Genomic DNA, 22250 nt, shown 5'->3' on the forward strand with positions numbered 1-22250 from the left:
TAGAATTCATTTTCATTTAAAAAAAAAAACTAATTTATCACAAAAAATCTAAGAATAATTTTCAAACAATATCTTGCCTATAGAAACTATTTTGTATTCCCAATCAAGTTATTTTTCTACACCAACTAAAGTGAAGCATAACCATACACCAAACAGATCCTAGCTAATAGATACAATTGAATCCAGTGTCCCTCAAATATCTTTGAACAAGAAACTCCTATTACAAGGCAAATACAACTACTTTACAAACAAGTAGAACTTGAACTATAACTCGAAGTCATTAGCGATACCCACCAAAAAGTAGGGTGTCCTATCCGCTCCATCAAGCTGCACCTTGAGTTGTTACTAGACAAACTAAATTCAAAATGCCAGCTAGTAGCCTGGTGGTACCTGCTTCTTGTGACATTATATTCATCATGTGAACCTTGAATAAGACCAAAAATAATGAATGCCATTATATGGAATAGCTTGGCAAAAGATAGCTGAAAGCAATCTAGTTTTGTTTTGGTGCACCACCAGCCCCAAAACCTAGTAAGTTACTCAGAAAGAGGCGCACAGAGGCAGATTGAATAGATAGAGACAAAAAAGGATACAACCCAACAAAAACATCACTGGCAGAGTAGCAACATTGGTGATACTAATAAAGACAGAAAATTCAATAAAACCAAATGAATGGTGTGCGTAGATCATGACCATTGTATGAAATACGTGCAGAATATCAAGCATGCTTAAAAAATTTCATACTCAGCCAATGAAAATATACGGCAACAACAAGGACCGGAAGTGTCAAGGGCACCAGGAAGCAGTAATACCTGTTGTAGAATGAGAATAGAGTCAGGGGAATGTGAAGAATAGAAGTCTCAACATGTTACTATCTGAGATCATGAAGATCAGATGCAATTGTAATGCAAATGATCCGTTTAAGGGTGAAATGATGTAAATAGCCAGAATCATATTGATGCTACAAAATGGAGAATGCTGCATAAGCAATCTATTGACAGGCAGGCTTATTGTGTATTCATTTTGGAAAGTTGCACTTAAATCAATCTGGATCAATGAAAAAAATTCCAGTGGTTTTCATCACCGAGATGGTTTGGTACATTAAACTCAGGTTAATAGCAATACATAGGCAATGGGATTTGCCTTATGATCCAATTGAAAAAGGAAGAAAACAAAGATTTAGAGAAGAATTTCATACCTATAGAGTGTAATCATCCAAGGCAATTACATTCAAAGTTTCAAACATGGGACTAAGTTGAAATACCATCAGAATGACCCATTGATGGCATTTGAAGGATCAGTTCTATCAACGTGGGTCAAGACATGAATTCACAAAGAAGTTGTCAACAGTAAGTGTCTAATCATCTCCAATACAATTTGTAATATGCTGCATTACATTTGGCTTCCATTGACCTCAATTGAAAAATATATCCATTACAACTGGTTTTTATCTGTTTCTAGCAATCAATAATGCCAGAACATCAACATCCCTGAGAAAATAGAGGACTGACAAAAATATTTATTTTGACTCATAAGATAGAGGACTGACATATACATCAACATATCGAGCCTCAATCTCACTTTTTTGGTGATGGCTAACTTGCCAATCAAGGTCCTGATACGTACACCCATAAAAATGTGTATAGTACTCAATGTCACATCATGACGTTCTTGAAATGCAAACAGAAACATGATACACTACAAAATTTATAGTTTTATCCCATCTAACTACTCTGATCAATTGGGTCTTTTCTTAAAGGAACTTCAAGCACCTAGTACCATAGTTACCAAAACACCAAACACCAAGTCTGGTCTTGGGATCATACAATCCTACAATCCACTTTCATGGAATTCATTCAGTGTGAACATTTATTTATTTATTAGATAATGATGTAAATTGAACATCCCATTTAGGCTCAAGTGGTTATTAAAAAATTTCGACTTTCATCTTTTAGACATGGAAATAAATGTGCCAAAATGTTACCTGTCATTTTGTATGGCAGATATCAGAGAATTATCTGATGGTGGAAGAAACTTTGATATAACAGCAGCATAGAAGAAACCCGTAAAGAAAATTGAGCCAAATATGAGAAAGAACCAGCCCCAAAACACTTCATTCTTTGAGGCAAAGAATTGAGAGAAATTCCACATCTTTTCAACATGAATTCTTTGATATCAATAACATCATTGCAGCATTTCCCATCACCAGAAGATCTTCAATCATTATATTCCCTATATTCCAATCACACATTCATTAAAATAATCACTACAAATGAAAGATAACCATGTTTTCCTTTGTATATATATTTTGGCAAGTAAGATGCTAATATAGAAAAAGAAAGAGTAATATGTACATAAATGGTCCCAAGACCAGCTAGGGCATACCCTGAGCAGAACACAGCACAAGTGACAACAAAAAGACAGTCATTGTCTAGTACAAGAGTGTGGATCCTTTATAACTCTAAAGAGATGACTACAATGAAGATCAACACTCCTAATAACATTTACAATAAATTACGATATGCATATAATTTGATTCCACCTGTTACAAACACCAAAAGTATTTACATTTTGTCTAGAACTGCCTAATTCTGTTCTCAAGTAAAAAAAATGTCATATGGAATACTTGAAGGTATCTTGGTCATAGTTTTACAAGATCTATTATAAATATGGAAGGATGCTTCAATCTGTAGACAGCTGAAAGAAACAAACCCAGAATGAGAGTGAATTAAAACATTGGCTTCAACTGTCAAATCAGGTCACAGTTTGTACCTTCTTCAATATTAACAAAGCTAGAAGTCACAAATAAGCATCGAGGCATGGATCCTTGTGATGTTAAATCTAATAGAAGAAAGAACTTATATCGAAGCTCTTAAAATCACCATATTTTGAATTGAAAAGAGATTGAGACAAGAAATAGGGATGCCAAGACAAGACTATGGAACGAGTTATTTGGGACACATTTAACGTTACCAATGCACTGTATGATACATACATACAAAGTATATGTATTATGTACACACATTATATACGATAAGCTAGGATTCAGCATGCTAGGGTGTGTTGAATGAGTATAATTTAAGCTAAAGGGTGTTTTGAAAGTTAAATATTGATGTCAATGGTTATAACAAATTATAAAAATTAGTTTTATGCTTACAAAATTTAAATAAATTCAAATCTAATAATTGAAATTAAATTTGATTTTATGGCCAGGAATATGGAGTGAGTATGGATATCATGGGTACAAAAAAATTTTGGCCAATGGTATTGTCCATGTAGGTAGGAGATCTAAGTTTTGCCTATATAAACTTCCTATGATCCTACAAGTGTGGCAGAAGTTTAAAATGTTTGGCTGAAAGGTACAAACCACTTGCTTGTAGATAATTCTTTCTTATTACTCTATATTTCTACTAATTAACCATCTTCGGTGCCTATCATATGTGAAGAGGAAAGTTCTTCATCTAGATGCAATGGTCTCAAGTATACACCAATGCAATTTAAATTTTGATAATTATTATGTATGCACATGCACACCAATACCAATACTTTTTGAGAGGTCTATGGCAAGTAAAGATTACCTTAAAGTCTACCAATCAACAGTGTTCATCCAACCATTTCCAAGCAGCTTTATTGAACTTGCAAAATTGAATGATTAACTTCTTTATCTTGTCACATTAAACAATAATTCAATTTACTTGAAAACTTATTTTTGAAATTTTCTTACCGTATGTGCCTTTAAACTAATAATAATAGTAGTTCGTATGCATGCAACCAGCCCATTTAGTACCATAGTCATTAATTGTTGAGATAATACCATCATGTTGATAATTCAACAAATGTCTTGGTGAGTGGCTACATGCCACATACAAGAAAATAAATGTAGTTTCCAGTTAAACTTTTCATTAATAATAGCATTTTACCAGACTGAATTTATGAGGGTTAAATTCCATGCAAGCACCTTGCAAATTCTACTCAAGCTGCACAGAGAACGCTACATGGCTTCTACATTCTAACATGCCAAGCAGACACTATGAAGGAGTGAGATGATTGAGGCCAGCTGCATGGCATATTGCATAGAACTGACATTTTTGGAATGCCCTAGACTTCTCCAGAGCATTCTAGATTACTAGACTAATTTTTTTTTTTTTCTTTTTTTGGCTTGACAAGATAAGAATGCTATAGTATTCACTAATACGTTTTAGTATATGAAACTAGTTCATCACCCGTGCGATTCACGGAAGTTTATATGTATTGAATTTATTTAAAATTAATAATCATAATTTTTGTATGAGTAAATAAATACAACAATAATGAAAGCTTAAGAAATAAATATAGTAATGTGATACATTTGTTTAAAAAGTTAATGCATCTCGAGAAAACTACTATAAATTTTGGAAAATCTCTTTAAAAACTACATTTGTCGTTGAATTTGTCTGGCCCCCATCTTTGCCACAAATTAAAATTTTCAATCATTTGCGATTTGTAACTCTAGAAACAACTGCGTATAATTGTCTGTGACTGAAAACTGATTTCTTCAAATACAACCCAATATGACTGAAAACTGATTTCTTCAAAATAGGGACAATATAATTGTCCCTGTTTAATATTGCAGGTTGAATCTTCATTCGAATTTAGTGGAATTGCAAATAGATATGGAGTGAGCAGTCTTACCACCAGGTAGAAAGAGAGATGCTATTCCACTCGATGTTACATTTAACACGATTTCTCCATTTGATCTTAGAGCTGTGGATAGAGTTTTCCACACAAAGGTCTTGTCAAATCCTCCATATCCAATACAAAAAACATACCACCTCTCTATTCAACCTCACTGCATCCATCACAATGTCATAGACATGTTGTTGCTCATCAATCAGATTAGACACCAGTTTAATGTGCTATTGGGACAGGGCATTTTTGTTGTACCATAATTCATCTTGTATAAGTCTATTTTGATAGTGGGAAAAATGTTCTGCATATGGAAACGACATTGATTGAAAATCTCGGAGACTTTTTCCACTACTTCTTAGTATCTTTTCTATTTCCATAAGAGTATAACCCTTTATTTCTTCTTCAGTTAATTCCAATTCTGCATATTATGGACACAGTTAAAAAATATTAAAAACGTTGTCATAATATAATTGAATGCTAAATTATGCATATAGTAACAAATATTAAAATATAATTGAATATCTTCATGTTAAAACATGTTTTGTCGGTTGTAAAGTATATCATTAGAAAGGTATTGCCAACATTTTTTTTACACAATTTCGGGTCAAAATATAGAATCAGACAACAACAATGTGCAAATTCGATTTGGTGGTTGTTTTGTTATAATAGATATATAGATATAGATATAGATTCGATTATAATAATGTTAGCATTTTTTATTTGGATATATTTGCACAGAAATCATTTTTTTTAATATTGTTAAGATTAGGCATGAATTGAATTATTATTATTACATACTAAATTACAGCAAACATGAAAAAATTACAACAAAAATACTATCAGTAAATCTGCAAATTAAAATAAAAAACAATTACACAATATAACCAATCTTAATAAGGGGATTACAATCTCTATAATATGCAAAGCTGCACATTACAAATAAATTAGAATAAAAAAATATAACCAATTTGAAAATTTTGAAATGAAAAAACGTAACCATTCTTAGAAATGTAACCATTTATTAATAAAAAATATAAAATTATGCATTAATATGTATGTTATAAATAAATATTCTAAATAATATTTTTAGCATTTTTTATTTGGATATATTTGCACAAAAATCATTTTTCCTAATATAACCAATCTTAATTAGAAGATTACAATCTCTGTAATATGCATAGCTACACATTTCAAATAAATTAGAATAAAAAAATTATAACCAATCTAAAAATTATGGAATGAACCATTCTTAGAAATGTAACCATTATTAATAAAAAAATAAAAAATGCTAAAAAAATATAAAATTATGTATTAATATGTATGTTATAATTAAATATTCTAAATAATATTTTAACATTTTTGATTTGGATATATTTGCATAGAAATATTTTTTTTAAATATTGTTAAGATTAGGCACGAATTGAATTATTATTATTACAATAAAGATGGAAAATACAAAATTTCAATCTGAAAAATACTAAATTACAGCAAACATGAAAAAATTATAACAAAAATACTATCAGTAAATTTGTATATTCAAATAAAAATAGAAAAAAAATTAGACAATATAACCAATCTTAATCAGAGGATTACAATCTCTGTAATATGCAGAGCTGCACATTACAGATAAATTAGAATAAAAAAATATAACCAATCTAAAAATTATGAAACGAAAAAATGTAACCATTCTTAGAAATGTAACATTATTAATAAAAAAGATAAAAAAATATAAAATTATGCATCAATATGTATGTTATAATTAAATATTCTAAATAATATTTTTAGCTTTTTTAATTTCCATATTTGCACAGAAATAATTTTTTTTAATATTGTTAAGATTGGGCATGAATTGAATTATTATTATTATAGCAAAGATGAAAATTATTAAATTTCAATATGCAAAAATAATAAATTACAGCAAATACGAAAAAATTACAACAAAAATACTATCAGTAAATCTGTTTATTAAAATAAAAAAAAATAGACAATATAACTAACCTTAATCATAGGATTACAATCTCTATAATATGTAAAGCTACACATTACAAATAAATTAGAATAAAAAATTGTAACCAATCTAAAAATTATGGAATGAACCATTTTTAGAAATTTAACCATTATTAATAAAAAGTGATAACAAAAATATAAAATTATGCATTAATATATGTATTTTATAATTAAATATTCTAAATAATATATTTAGCTTTTTTGATTTGGATATATTTGCACAAAATTTTTTTTTTTTTAATATTGTTAAGATTAGGCATGAATTAAATTATTATTTGTACAGCAAAGATGCAATGAGTGAAAATTGAAAAGGCAACAACAAGTATGTATGAACATGATTTCTAATTTATGGCAACAATTAATTATTGTGGTACCCGAGATAACTCACTGCATAATTAAAGGTGCAGTGAAAATTGAAAAGGTAATTGTCTGCCCTTCATTAATTAAGCCTCTTTATATACCAGTATACTTACTCATTCTCCAAACACCATTCAACCAAGAAAAAAATCATCTACAAGTTCCAATAACCACATATTTTTCATTAATTTAGGCTTAATTCCATTTCGGGTAAACCAAAAAAAATAAACAAAATATAATAAAATATCAAAATAGAAACTGGAAATAGGCGGGAAAAGAATTTGACGGCTGTTTTGTTATAATATATATATATAGATACATAATATGAATAGTCATAGAAGGCAAAAAGCCAAGATTCTAGGTATGTGGAAGGCAGGGGCGGATCTAGGAATTTAGGTTGGGGGGGGCTGACATTTAAAAAGTTAATGTAATAAAATTTTTATGTAACCAAAAATTCAGTACAATAAATTTTCATTAAACTTGTGCTCAACGAGATTTTGAAACAAAAAATTCACTTACAATAGAGTCTACATCTATTATGGTCGATTCAAATATTCAATAACAGATTCACAATAACAAATTCCAGGCTTCCAGCCACACCAATTCCTAAGTTCCTAACTAAATGCAGTAGTCAAATAGGCAAGCAGACACAACAAATCAAGCAAAAACAACAAAATCACTTACTTAAAACTTGCTAAAAAAAGGCAGCGATTTCAACAACAAATCAAGCATAAATAAGTAAAAAACAAAAAGGGCGAAAAATAGAAAAACTATCGAGATTTAGCTGTCAATCAAGAGAATCAAAGAACTAAAAGAAGAGAAAACATACCTGGGCTTGAATGAAGCAAATCTGGATGTTTGGGGGGGGGGGGGGGGGGGGGAATGAAGACCTGAATTAGAGGCAGGGCCAGGGCAGCGAGCAAGAGCGAGCGTGGGGGCGAGGGCGAGGGCGAGGGCGAGCGAGAGAGAGAAACTGAGAGAGGTAGTCAGGTAGAGAGCGAGGGCGAGAGAGAGCAAGAGAAAGGCAGCGAGAGCCGGAGGGCGAGCGAGAGCAAGAGAGGCAGAGAGCGAGGGCGAGCGAGGGCAAAAGGGGCCGAGCTCGAGCAAGAGAGCCAACGAGAGCAAGAGAGAGGCAGAGAGCGAGGGGACGAGCAAGAGAAAAGGAGGCAGAGAGCGAGAGGCAGCGAGGGTGAGCCGTGAGCGAGAGCGAGGTTGAGAGAGGAAGGAGAAGAGAAAGGTATGCAGGCAACTGGGCTGGAGTGAGTTTGGGCTAGGCTAATACTAAACAATCAAAAAAATAACTTTACAAATTTAATTTTTGTTGTGCACTGCCAGGACAACTCACACATAGATCCGCCCCTGATGGAAGGGTATCTTTTGTATGTCATTAGATTTGTTTTGATTTGTTAAGGTTGTGGAAGGCTATATAAAGCTCTTTCTCTCTCATTTGTATTCATCCTCTTAATCCTCTCAATAGAGTTGTATCTAGAGCTTCTCTCTCTAAGAAGTCATCTTTTGAGAGTTTCTCTCTCTAGAGCCTTGCTAGTTTTTCATGATCAATCTAAGGCGCACATGCATGGTGGTTCCATAGGTACACATGGGGGGTGAAAGGTAAACTTAGCACCATGACAAAGCTTAGTTCAAGCTAAGTGGTCTGCTCGAGGGAGTGGTTTGATTGTGACATCACGTGTATAAAAGAACAGAGTCATGACAAATGGTATTAGAGCCTAGTTGTGACTAGGGCTAGTGTGCATGATGGTTGGAAACTTAGATACAAAAATAGGCTTGTTAACAAGAAGAAAAAATGTCATTGCCACCATGGATTGAGAGTAGGATAGTCCAAGGGAGGTGAACAACCACACTTGATCAAAGGAGGATGCATATAAGTCTCGTGATATTGTGGCGGCATAGGAGGGCTAGCTTACAAAAGTGGAGATGAATATGGTTGATAATGAGGGAATATTTACAGGAGGCAATTTTACTGTACTACTCCTAGGAGGTTACCATTAACTTAGAGTCATGTGTGCCAGTAAAGGCCAATATGCGATCGCCACATGTCAAGTCCTAGGAGCTCCACGTGTCTTTATAATCTCTATTATGATTTTGAACTAGAAAGAGATAGAAAGGAATATTCAGTCAACAAAGAATATCTCCAACACCGTAAGAATATCTCAAACATCCCAAGAATTATCTCCATTGGGGAAGGGTATCTTTTCTCCCCATGGAAAGGGAATCGACCTCTATTTTTGAAAAATATCTTATCTCCTAAGGAAAAGTCCAAGGGACATCTATAAATAAAGGATAGCCTCTACAGGTATGAGGATCTAACCCCTAAGGGACTTTTCTATTTTTTCTATTATTATCTCCAATTTATAACCCGTAAACTGACTTGAGCGTCGGAGGGATCACGGGGAGCAAGTCCTCACCCTTTTTGCAGGTACTTGGTTCGAGATAGAAGAAGATGATCGGCTCTGCATCATCAATTAGCGCCCACCGTGTGGCCCTCATCTTTTTTTTTCTGTCTGCCAAGTATAATTTTAAGCCGTATGAAATCTATCCAACTCAATTACACGTATGTGCTGATTGCATCATGGGTATGCTTGTTTTTTTAATATTTTTGTGCTTGCTATGGTTTTATTTTTCAATTATTGCTTTATGCAAGAAATAATTGAAAGAGAAGGCTGAAAGATTCATATATATATATATATATATGTTACGAAGTTCTGGTTGGCAGAAAAAGAGAAAATTAAAAACAAAAAAAAGATATCAGGAGCCGTATCGGCCATTAATTTATGTGTGCAATCATCAATTTGTATATATAAGGCTTCTCGTGGAAACTGTAATTCTGCCATATCATATGCATATGCATTTAAATTATAATATATTGAGAGCAGCTTCATGTGGAAGCTAGAGAAAAAGGTTGTTATATATATATATGTTGTAAGAAGAAGTTCTCATGAAAGCTTGTCATAAAATACAATCACAAAAAAGATGCCTCTGTCATTGTATTGTATTACATAAACATGTGCATATACATACATATTGTATTATTACGAGAGCTGTTGGAAGAAGCTTCTCCTTCTGGGCCCAGAAGGGAAAGTCCAAGAGGAAGAAGTTGAGGAGGGCTGATGATTAGCCCCAAGCCAGCGTTCCAGCTGCTGGATTTCGTGAAAGACTTCGTCGGAGTTCGAATCAACACCCGAGACTACTGTGTTGGAGTTTCACAAAATATACCCAGCATTCAAGCCTTTGCAGATTATAGGCCTCCAAAGCTTCAAGAGAAATTATATATTTTGATGAAAGAAAACTCGAGTTATAACTTTATTGGACTGATAATTGCTCCAAGAGGGAATTCACATAAGGGGATGGATGAAGGAAACAGAGGAGCAGCGGCTGATTATTCAAAAGGAGGAAAAATTGGAAACAATTGCAGTTGCAGAATATAACAAAGAAAGGAGGTGATGGAATCAGGCAGCAATTGGAGGAGATTAATATTTATTTAATATAATAAAAGAAAAAAAGTGGATCAATTGAGGACAAGCACATCCAGCTTCAAGCAGCAAGCCAACCCCAAGCAGCCAGTGGCCTCATCCGCGCAAGGCTCACCCAAGCCATGCACAAAAGGGAGCAGGCATGGCCCACGCAACGAGCAAATGGGTAAGCAGATTTGGATCCATTCCAGATCTGTGCCAAATTGGACAGGGGAGTTTTTCTTCTTCCAGGTGTCAAGCCGAACCATGAAAACAAAATGTGGATGGTATTTCGGATTGCGGATGTAGGCATTTTGCCGAACTATGAAAATAAAATATGAACATTATCTTTGACTGCGAATGTAGGCATTTTGTCAAACCGTGAAGACAAAATATGAACATTATCTCTGATTGTGGATGTAGGCGTTACGCTGAACCGCGGGAAAAAAAATTATAGTTATTATTTAATTGCGGATGTAAGTGTTACACCGAACCGCGGAAACAAAATACTCTCTCTAGTTGCGGAAGTAGGGGTTATACCAAACCGCAAAAATAAAATATGAATATTATTTAATTGCGGATGTAGATGTTACGCCGAACCGCAAAAATAAAATATGGACATTATTTTGGATTGCAGACGTAGGCATTTCGCCGAACCGCGAAAATAAAGTATGAATATTCTTTAAAATCTCGGTCATCAACTATAATCCAAGCCATCATGTGCACATGAAGACCGAGGGTCCGAAAGGCCTTGACAATGCAAGAGTAAATGATCAAATGTGATCCTCGGGGGGCTCTGAACCCCCGAACACTCAAGAACAAAGGATCGGATGTGATCATCGGGGGGCCTCGAACCCCCGAACACTCAAGATGAAAGGATCAAATGTGATCCCCGTAGGGGCCTCGAGCTCCCGACGACTCGAGACAAAAGGATCACATATGATCCTTGAACTCCTGACAACTCAAAATCAAAGAAAAATAAGATCAGACATGATCTTCAAGGGGACCACCCCTGATAAAAAAACAAGAACGACTCAAAGGGGACCACACCTAATAATTAAGGAACGAGTTCGAGGTTTTGAACCTCGACCACCGAAGACCAAAGGGGACCACCCCTACTAATTAAGACACCAGTTCAAAGGCTACAAACCTCCGCCGAATGAAGACCAAAGGGGACCGCCCCTAATGATTAAGGCACCAGTTCAAGGGTTACGCACCTCCGCCAGGTGAAGACTCAAAGGGGACCACCCCTAATAATTAAGGAACAAGTTCGGGGCTACGAACCTCGACCATCGAAGGCTCAAAGGGGACCACCCCTAATAATTAAGGAATCAAGTATAGGAATCACTCCCAAAATAGAAAGAAGGTTCGATGTAACCCCCCATCGGTTCAGAAAGAACCTCCAACGAAAGCCGAAGGATCAAGATTCTTGCTAAGCAAATAGCGATACATGAAAAAGCTGCCTCATCGGGATAATAGAGCTTATCCTAGTACACCTAAATAGTTAAGGGTCAAGATTTTATGAGCTTTGGAAAGCAAGCGAAAGAGGGAAACCTCAGCCACCACAGCTTCGGCCAACGACTCCAAAGATGAGACACGCAGCCTCGGCCAATGGCCCTGAAGACAAAGCACGCAGCTTCGGTCACCCCAGTCTCGGCCAGTGACCCCCAAAGATGAGGCGCGCGGCCTCAACCAGCATAGCCTCGGCCCCAGGCCACCGAAGCCGAGGCACGTAGCCTTGGCCAGCATGGCCCCGGCCCTAGGCCAAAAATAACAATAAATATATATATATGTACTAATTTAAGAGCTGGCCCCTCTCTACCATTGGAAAATCTCCGAACGTCTCTATCACCTCAAGCGACCTAATCACCCTCTACATGGGAAGAGTGAAAGGGCACTAGGAGACTTGAAAAGCGAATTTAGCATCCGAGACTGCTAACCCAATTTTTAGTAAAACTTTTTTACAGAGACTCAGAAGAGCAATGACGACTACTCCTTCAACTGCCAAAACTCTTCGCTCGATCAGCTTAAGGAGTGGGGGGCAAGTGATGAGGGAATATTTACAGGGGGCAATTTTACTGTACTACCCCTAAGAGGTTACCATTAACTTAGAGCCATGTGTGTCAGTAAAGGCCAATATGCGATCGCCACGCGTCAAGTCCTAGGAGCTCTACGTGTCTTTATAATCTCTATTATGATTTTGAACTGGAAAGAGATAGAAAGGAAAATTCAGTCAACTAAGAATATCTCCAACACCACAAGAATATCTCCAACATCCCAAGAATTATCTCCATTGGGGAAGGTTATCTTTTCTTCCCATGGAAAGGGAATCGGCCTCTATTTTTGAAAAATATCTTATCTCCTAAGGAAAAGGCCAAGGAGCATCTATAAATAGATGATAGCTTCTACAGGTATGGGGATTTGATTGACCCCTAAGGGACTTTTCTATTTTTATTATTATTATCTCCAATTTATAACCCTTAAACTGACTTGAGCGTCGGGGGGATCACGGGGAGCAAGTCCCCACCCTTTTTGTAGGCACTTGGTTCGAGGCAGAAAAAGGTGATCAGCTCTGCATCATCAGTTGATGTCAGGGAGCAACCTACTATCCTAGAGCATGAATGTGAGGCCAACCAAGCAGAATAAGAGCAATGAGCCTTTAAAGGAGTGTCCGACATACTTGACAAAAAGAAGGCCTAGCTAGAGGAAGCACTTGTTAGGGGTTCATTGTGAACATGAGCTACTAGCATGCACCATGAATAGTGTAATTATACTAATGGTGGAGGATATATGGGATGCAACAAGCCAATCATTAGCAGAGGCACAAAGGTGGACAAGAGAGTTACCTACAAGCACTAGCAGTGTTGCTATCTATATTAGGGTGCCCAATAGATGAAGGATAGCCTAAGGGCTAATCCTTGTGTTGAGATCATGAAAGAGTAGGACAATAACACCAGGATCATAAGGGAGAGACACCCCAAGGTTAGTAGAGAAGGGGACGGATGAGTAGTGATAGGACACCCTACTTCACATGTGGGAAGTTTCACCTAAGCTAGTGTTAATGAGGGGCACCGCATATAGTATATGCACCATTACTAGAGGAGATGTAGCTAGGGGGGCTCCCAAAAGGCCAACAAGGCAAAGGAGACAATAGTAGATGATAGGGTGGTAGAGACATTGGCAAAGAACATGTGGGTATATGCCCTAATTCAACAGGACGCACAAGCATCCAATGCCCTCACCACAGGTACAATTACTATTAGTGGGCTTCATGCTCATGTTTTATTTGATCCAAGGTCCACATACTTGTACCATGATATGGATGCTTTTATTGGAAGGCATTATCAAAAAAGGAAGTCAACGGCAGTGAATCCATAGTGATTGCTTGCCAATTAAAAGTTTATTTTTGATTCCTTTCTTGTTTTATTTTGATAGCCAAGATCCTAAATCAGATCCTATAATTTAGGATCTGTTTGTCCTTGGTAATTAGTTGCTTGTTATTTAGGATTTATCTTTCCATTGTTATTAGCTGCCCATATAAAGGGCTTTACTATGGAATAAGGGGATATCGATTCTTTCAAAAGAAATTAGTTTTCTCTTAGGAGGGGGCTCCGTCAAGGACGAGTCTGCCTTCACCAATCCACCATAGCTCCAAAAAGAGATTCTCTCGTGTCAAGACCTGTGACTAGATCCTACGCCAAGGCACATATCATACCAGTCTAGGCATTTCGCTCAATGATTGGGTAGGTAACCTGCTGATTTGGAACAAATTAAGATGGTAGACACACCCATAGGGACCTATGTGTAGAGTTAGTATGCCCATCCTATACCATCACCATAGCAAGCAAAGATACAGTAGCAAATTTAAACCTATTTGGAGCAATGGAGCTTGATGCCATTTTGCAAATGGATTGGCTACAATCATCCAAACCATCCTCAACTATCAACTCAAGGAAGTTAGGTTTAATATGTCTGGAGATGAGTCGTTTAGTTCATAGGATAATTGTATCAAGGTGCCCTATTGGTTGATACTTGCACTAGATGCAAGGCTTGTTAGACATTATTAAGCCTTCTTGACAATGATACAAGAATACCTAATAGCTGAAGGTTAGCTTAGAGGGAAGTACATACAATCAAGGATTTCCCAACATGTTCCTTGAGGAGTTGTCAGAGTTACCCCTAAAATAGAGATATAATTCTATATCCACCAAGTGTTAGATACATGACCCATCTTGATACTCCCATACTGTATGGCTCCAATTGACGTGAGGGCACTCAAAGAGCAATTGAAAGATTATTGGATAAGGTATTTAATTGCCTGAGCAAGTCGTCATGGGGTGTCCATACTCGTGAAGAAGGATGGAAGCCTAAAGCCATGCATTAACCATAAACAATTGAATATGGTTACAACTTACAATCCATAATCAATACTTTTTGGCATGCATTGATGACTTATCTGATCAATTGCAAGGGGCACAACAGCTCTCAAAGATTGATTTTTAGATCCAAATATCACCAACTAAGAGTTAGGGATTGGGACATCCCAAAAAGACTGCATTTTAAACACATTATGGACATTACAAGTTCTTACTAATATTCTTTGGTTTGGTCTTATCCATGCTAACTTCAAAGGCCTTTGGGCACCCTTCCTAAAAATGACCATGTTTTACAAAATGAGGTTTTAGTGTTTGTTTTCCTAGACCTTTTTGGCCAACGGTCAGCTTTTGGACAGCACAAGATGGCTTTCCAACCTTCTAAACTATATGTTACTCACATATGCATATCAAGGCACGCCCAAATGCCTTATAGTCACTTTCCCACAACTCAAAACGTCACATATTTCGTATTCACCGAACATAAGTATAGGCCTCTCCACGGTCCCGGTTCATACTTTAACGTCTATATTCATCAATTTCATTTATTCAACTCAAAACCACTTTATTTTATATTCTAAAATTTTTGGAGATTTTTTAATAATTTTAACCAATTATTTTCTATTTTCCTTATTTTTCAGTATTTTTGTTTCCTGTTTCCAGGGCTAAAAATAAGTAAATCTGATCCCATATTTTTTGGGGAGACTTCTACTAATTTTCCAAAGCATTCCTCATAAATTTCTGTATTTTTATGATTTTTAATAATTACTTTCGTAAATAAATTTAATTTTTTTCCCATTTTCAAAATCTTTTTCAGAATTTTTCCTAGTGTTTTCTGAATTATTTTTTGGCTTTATGCAAAAAATCACATCAAAATAATAAGTATTTCTTTTTTAAAACCCTCGTTATGACTCCTCAAAAAATCCAATGTTTCCTCCTATCACTCAAAACGGTTTACGAGGGACTTCTCCAAGACAGCGACCCGCTTTAACAAAGCTAACCCAAAAGAACATGAAGTTCGTTTGGTTGCAAGCAAAGTTTCACACAGTTGAAGGATTGCTTAACAACAACCCTAATGTTAATGCTACCTTTAAGGATAGGTGGCTAGGTTGTCTACTAATACTATGAAGCATTGTGGGTAGGACTAGGTGGTTCGTTAGGATGCACTTTAATATAGCATGCGAAGGTAATAGCTTATGCCTCAAGATAGTTGAAGAGGCACGAACAAAACTATCCCATAACTTGAAGATGGCAATCATGGTATTTACCTTAAAGATTTGGTGTCACTACCTTTATGGGGAGATGTGTGAGATCAACACAAACTACAAGACCCTAAAGTGCATTTTTCAGCAAAGGAGGTGGATGGAACCGCTCAAGGACTACAATTATTAGATCTTATGTCATCCAGGCAAGGCCAATGTAGTGATCAATGCCTTGAATAGGAAATCAATGGGGAGCCTAACTCACATAACTAAGGTTGGTGTTACATGTATTTGAGTAGGGTGGTTGTATTTCAAGGTAGGAAATAATGATACGTTCCTCAACCACATGTAACTCTGTTCTACCCTAATGGAGGAGATTAAGAGAACACAAGGAAAGGATCATACTTAGGTCTAAATGATCAAAGCAATGCATGAGGGTAAGGAAGTTTTCATTTATATGCGTATCTAGGGGCCTATACCACTATCTAGGTTTTTTCCATTTTATTTTATTTTTTAATTTTCCAATGGTAGAATTATATTATTTAATTTGTTAAATCTATCAATAGCACAAATATGTTTTTCTTTTTTTTGGGTTACGAGCAGGCCAGCTGAAGGCATAGGCCACTAAGGCCTATGCCTAGGGCCCCCAAGGAGGAGGGGTCCCAAAATTAATAATTAATTAATTTTTTTTTTTATGTTTTGAGATGTAAAATTACTAATTTTATTTTATGATGGTTTTCTTTGAATTCATACTCTATTTATTTTGTTATTTCATTTGATCAAGGAGGTCTCTTGACTCCCTAAGTCCATGGATCATTTTTTTTAATATTAGACAATGTATAGTGAGATGTCATTTAAATATGAAGGGGACCTCAACTTTTACTTGTAATGAATAATGTGGTGTAAACTAGTAACACAAAGAAAAAAAAAGACATGAAGTGGTATTATTTTAGGAGGACAATTTGATAAAATAATTTTTTGGACAATGAAAATTTCGTCTAGGGAATCTGCACTGATCTGGGCATTAAAGAAAAAAAAAAGTAAATCAATGAATTTTTAATTTGCAGACCTGACTTTAAACTCTTCATATTTTTTGCTTATTCAATTATTACGTTTCATATTTTTTTCTCATGTCCATATTATCAATTGAAAAAGATTTACTTTTTAAACTAGAATACAAAATTTTAATTAGTGATTTTACATCTCAAAAAATAAGAAAAATAAAATTTTAATAATTTTTATTATTTTTTAAAAAGTCACTAAACTAATTATCGCCTAGGGCCCGACCAACCCTTGAGTCGGCCCTGGCTAAGGGTAGCATTATGTTGTTTTCTTATTATTATTATTATTATTATTATTTTTTTAAGTTCTGTTTGAATTTAGAAAAAATGTATATATATATATGGTTCAAACTTAAAATGATAGTAAGTTTAAAGACAAAAGAAAAAAGTTTTAAGGAAATGCATCTGGATTAGATCAAATCCATGAGATCTAGATTCGTTAGGATTAAATCCATGAGATCCAATCCAAATATAAATGGATCTGAACTAGGCCATTAATTATTGGATCTGGATGTAATAGATCTAGACCATTTGCAGACCTGAGTGCATAAATATACTTTCTTATAAAAGGTTGAAGAAATTAAACCAAACCCACTTTCAGAAAAAGGAAACAGAACCAGCAAATTGATAGAAGTTGCAGAGAAGGTCGTGATTCCACATCTCTTTGGTGCTAACGCTTTCAAGCAGGCAATTAGACAAGAAATAAAAATAGACCCATTTTCCAAAAGGGTAAATAGAGGCCATTTGGCTAGGCTTTTTTAGAAAGAGCTTTAAGTTATCTTTAGATTTAAGCTTTCTCAAGCTTTAAGCTATGTAGTGCTTTAAGCTAATAAAAGTGTTTGGATAAAATGTACTTTAAGTTAGTTATATAGATATGTGTTTAGTAAAACAAAAGCCTAAAGCTATTAGAAGTGATGAAAATGACCAATAAGGACATACTTCAATTTTAAACAAATAAATTCATAAAAAACATTATTTTCACTAATGAATTTAATTAATAAATTCTATAAATTTATATTTAAATAATTAAATTGACCTTTAAAGAATAATGTTAACAAATCCTAATTTAATTAATAAATTTGATATTTACCAAATAAATTTGAGAAATTTGATAATTACCAAAATAAATTTTAGAAATTATAATAAAATAGTACCTTTAATTAGTAAATATAAGAAATTTGACTTCAAATAATAAATCTGATAAATAACAAGATCCAAACATGGACATTACACAATTTTTGGTTTCATACATTGTAACTTTTTGCTGCACATTTTACATTCAATATAAGGACTGAAACTTAATTCAAGAGATAATAAGGCTTGGACTCCTTTAGTTTTTTATAAAAGTAATTCAACATTTAAGATTTGTACTTCAATCCCTCCTATGAAGCTACACATAACTAAGCACATTTTGATCAAAAACTATACCCAACTTGAAGCATCAAGAACCTGAAAAACCAAATAACAGCAACAAACCCAGCAACTAGATAAGGCTTGGACTCAATTTTTGTTCACAGCAACAAATAACAGCAAAAATCAACAAACAAAGAACCATGTGCACAGCAATCCTAAAGACTGAACATTAAAAATGTAATTATTTACTCACTGAATTTTAGATTCTTACTACTTGCTCTCTAAACTTTGCTCAATATCAACCATCCATCATCCGTTACATCACCGTTTGATCTTGCAAATGGAATTTGAAGTAGCTAACGGAAAATGCTCACATGACTAAAGAATTTAACTCACTAAACGTTAAAAATGTAATTGCTTACTCACCGAACTTTGGGTAAATTTAACATACATTGAACTTTAAAAATGCAATTATTTATTTACTGAACTTTGAAAGCAAACCACGTGGGAAAACCAAAACTAAGAAACAAATAAAAAGGTCTGCTCAGATGGTTCAATTCTGGAAGCAAACTAGAAGCATAAACTCAACTAAAAAAATCACCATAAAAAGCCCTGCTCAAGTGCCTCAATTCTGAAAGTAATGCATATGTGTCACGGCACACTTGTGAATGCAACTACTCCTAGCCCCGATTGAATTAGGAATGGTTTCGACCAACACAAAATAAAATAGAGCAAGGGAGGGAGAGAACAAGAGTGAAGAATGAGGGAGAAGAAGAAAAGAGATTGGAGCTAGGGAGGAGAATCAATTCGGATTGTTATCATTCGATGCATCTTTCTCCAGCAAGCTGGAAATATATAACACTTGGTGTGAGGGGACTGCTACAGAAGATCCCTCCTCCATTCGGTTATAACCACTTCTTTGTCCTATTCTAATTCCCCTCCACGTGGGAATCTTCCAACTAATGTCACTAAGGGAAATTATAGTAAGAAAATAACAGAATTACAGTGAAATGGAAATGACAATAGTAAGCAAAAAATAAACCATGATTGTAACTATAAGGTGTATCAGTCCTTGGTCCCCTTCCGTGACAATATGCAAAAACTCAACCAAGACAATAGATAAAAACAGGTTGCTCAGATGCATTAATTCTTGAAGCAAACCAGCAGCAAAAACTCAAACTAATCAATCAACATCCTTTAACTAATCAACAAATGAAAAAACTACAATTTTTTTATCTCCATTAAGAACAATGAAATCCACAAAGATGTACTCAAAGATTGTTGGTTTTTGGCATAGAAGACGATTTTTGTAATCAATTTTTAGCTCTTGGTCTCATTATTGAATACATCGTTGTGGATTTCATTATTCTTAATAGAAGTAAAAAATCTATAGTTTTTTCATTTGTTGATTGGTTAAAGAATGTTGATTGATTAGTTTGAGTTTTTGTTGCTGGTTTGCTTCAAAAGTTAATGCATCTGAGTAGCTTGTTTTTATTTGTTGTCCTAGTTGAGTTTTTGCATCTGCATTGCTTCCAAAATTGAGGCACCTGAGTAGGTCTTTTTATGGTGATTTTTTAGTTGAGTTTATGCTTCTAGTTTGCTTCCAGATTAAACTATCTGAGCATGTCTTTTTATTTGTTTCTTGATTTTGGTTTTCCCACGTGATTTGCTTCAAAAATTCAGTAAGTAATTACATTTTTAAAGTTCGATGAGTGTATGCTAAATTTACCCCAAAGTTCAATAAGTAAGTAATTACATTTTTAAAGTTCAGTGAGTGTATATTAAATTCTTTAGTCACGTGAGCATTTTTCATTAGCCACGTGTAATGGGTAATAGATGGTTGACGTTAAGCAAAAGTTTAGTGAGTAAATAGTAACAATCTAAAGTTGAGTGAGTAAGTAAATAGTTCTATTTTTAAAGTTGTGTATATTAAATTTACCCCAATCTTACATAACAAATATCACAACAAATCCAACGACAAAAATCACATCAACACAGAACGCGGCAAAAATTCAACAATAAAAAACAGATAAAAAATCTGATCATGTTGATTGAAGCCACGGCAAAGATCAAGAAACCACAGCAGTTAAAATGTCTGTTCACAGCAAACAAAGCAACAAATCTAACAACAAAATACAGCGAAAATGTGTTGACAGCATCAAAATTCAGAACAAAGTGGGATACCTCTCAGATATGATTTGCTATGACGCGGGAGCGGGAACGCTGTGATGCCGGCGAGCAGCAGCAGTGGCAGCTCCAAAGAAGACGGAGATGATGGGACGCTGTGACGCCGAAGATGTGAAGCCGGATTGGGAACGCTGTGACGCCGGAGAAGACAGGGCGAACGAAGCGAGGAAAATGAAGCAGCGACGACGGACGAGGGAAGCCGGAAACAGAAGCAGCAGCACCTTATCGATCTGGGGCAGCGAGGACGGACGAGAGACGCCGGAGATGATGGACAGGAGATGCCGGGAGGGAGAAGGGAGATAGAAACTGATTGCAGGAGCGAAATTGGATTAGGGATTTGTGACATGAATTTTTTGATTTGTTTGAGGGTAGTATAGTCTTTTGATTGCTCAACATTAACTTTTTTTTTTTCCTTTAAAGTTTCAAAATTCAAAATTAATTTCCTCGAGATTTTTTAAACGGCCAAACTTTTGCCCTATATTTTTACCTTTTTTTTGTTATTTTAATTATATTATTATTTTAATTACATACTTTTACTTATATTTTTGAATCAATTTAATTTTATATTTTAAACTTTTATTTTGTATGACAACTTAAAATTTTCGTTGTTTCGATTATACATTTATATTTGTATTTTTTAGTTAATTTTACTTTTATAATTTGATATTTAAAAAAAAATAAAACAAAGTAAGATGAGTCAATTTAACCTCTATTTTTTTTACATATCAAAATATAAGAGTTAAATTAACTTAAAAATACAAGTATATGAGGGTGTAATTGAAATAATAAAAAATTTGAGTCATTATACGAAAAAAAAATTAAAATATAAGGGTTAAATTAATTCGAAAATGTAGATACATAAATGTAATTAAAATAACAAAAAATTCAAATAACTACACACAAAAATAAAGATAAAATATAAAAGGGTAAAAATATAGATTTGCACGTTTTTAAATCATTAGTCTAATACCTTTAAAGTTAGGCATGCTTTGTCTATTCAAACACTTTTAATAGTTCTAAAAGATTGATAAACTTCTTTAAAATTAGTGATGACCAATTTTAAAATATAACCAAACACCTTTTAAATAAAAAAATAATTTAACATTATTGACACGAGAAAATAGAACACGAGAGAAAGAGAGAGTTGAGGGCATTGAACCTATACTAATTATTGAAAGAGAATATGAGAACTAAGAAGAAACTTAAAAGAGAGTTGTGACAAGGAAACTTTACATATCAATGTGAATTAAGAACTAATAATTGAAAGTAAAAAAAAAACATATCTATATCATTAAACTATATTAGAATTAACTAAGCAAGTCGTATAAAGAGAAATGAATAGTTGTGTCAGTTCAACCTTACAAAGGCTAAAACATAAATGGATTAGAAGACACCATTTGAATCCACTAAATCTCTTAGTTCCAATCCACTCACGATTCTTGCTAAATGGATTTGGATTAGATGGATTTGGCCAAGATCAATTTCAAACAAGATTAATTTTGTTATTGGGTCACTTATCCCAATATTCCATCAGATCAACGTTGATTAAGCATTATTAATTAATATTTTTTT

General features: G+C 34.5%; 1 protein-coding gene across 2 annotated transcripts; it reads right to left on the reverse strand.

Moving 5' to 3' along the window:
* Nucleotides 1-44: 44 nt before the first annotated feature.
* Nucleotides 45-21024, reverse strand: LOC127812322 (uncharacterized). 2 transcript variants are annotated; one of them, XR_008025851.1, is made up of 4 exons: nucleotides 20676-21024; nucleotides 4672-5086; nucleotides 1985-2232; nucleotides 45-812 (listed from the first exon to the last, which is right to left on the reverse strand). XR_008025851.1 is itself a non-coding variant. In XM_052352752.1 (4 exons), the coding sequence occupies exons 2-4, from the start codon at nucleotides 2149-2151 to the stop codon at nucleotides 243-245; spliced, it is 417 nt and encodes a 138-aa protein (XP_052208712.1). In that variant the 5' UTR covers nucleotides 2152-2232; nucleotides 20676-21024; the 3' UTR covers nucleotides 47-242. The 2 variants fall into 2 exon arrangements, 1 of the variants encoding a protein (XP_052208712.1); XM_052352752.1 differs by lacking the exon at nucleotides 4672-5086 and having other exon boundaries at nucleotides 47-424; nucleotides 745-812.
* Nucleotides 21025-22250: the final 1226 nt, after the last annotated feature.

The sequence above is a fragment of the Diospyros lotus genome, chromosome 1 (genome assembly GCF_014633365.1).
Source record: "Diospyros lotus cultivar Yz01 chromosome 1, ASM1463336v1, whole genome shotgun sequence".
Lineage (NCBI taxonomy): Eukaryota > Viridiplantae > Streptophyta > Magnoliopsida > Ericales > Ebenaceae > Diospyros > Diospyros lotus.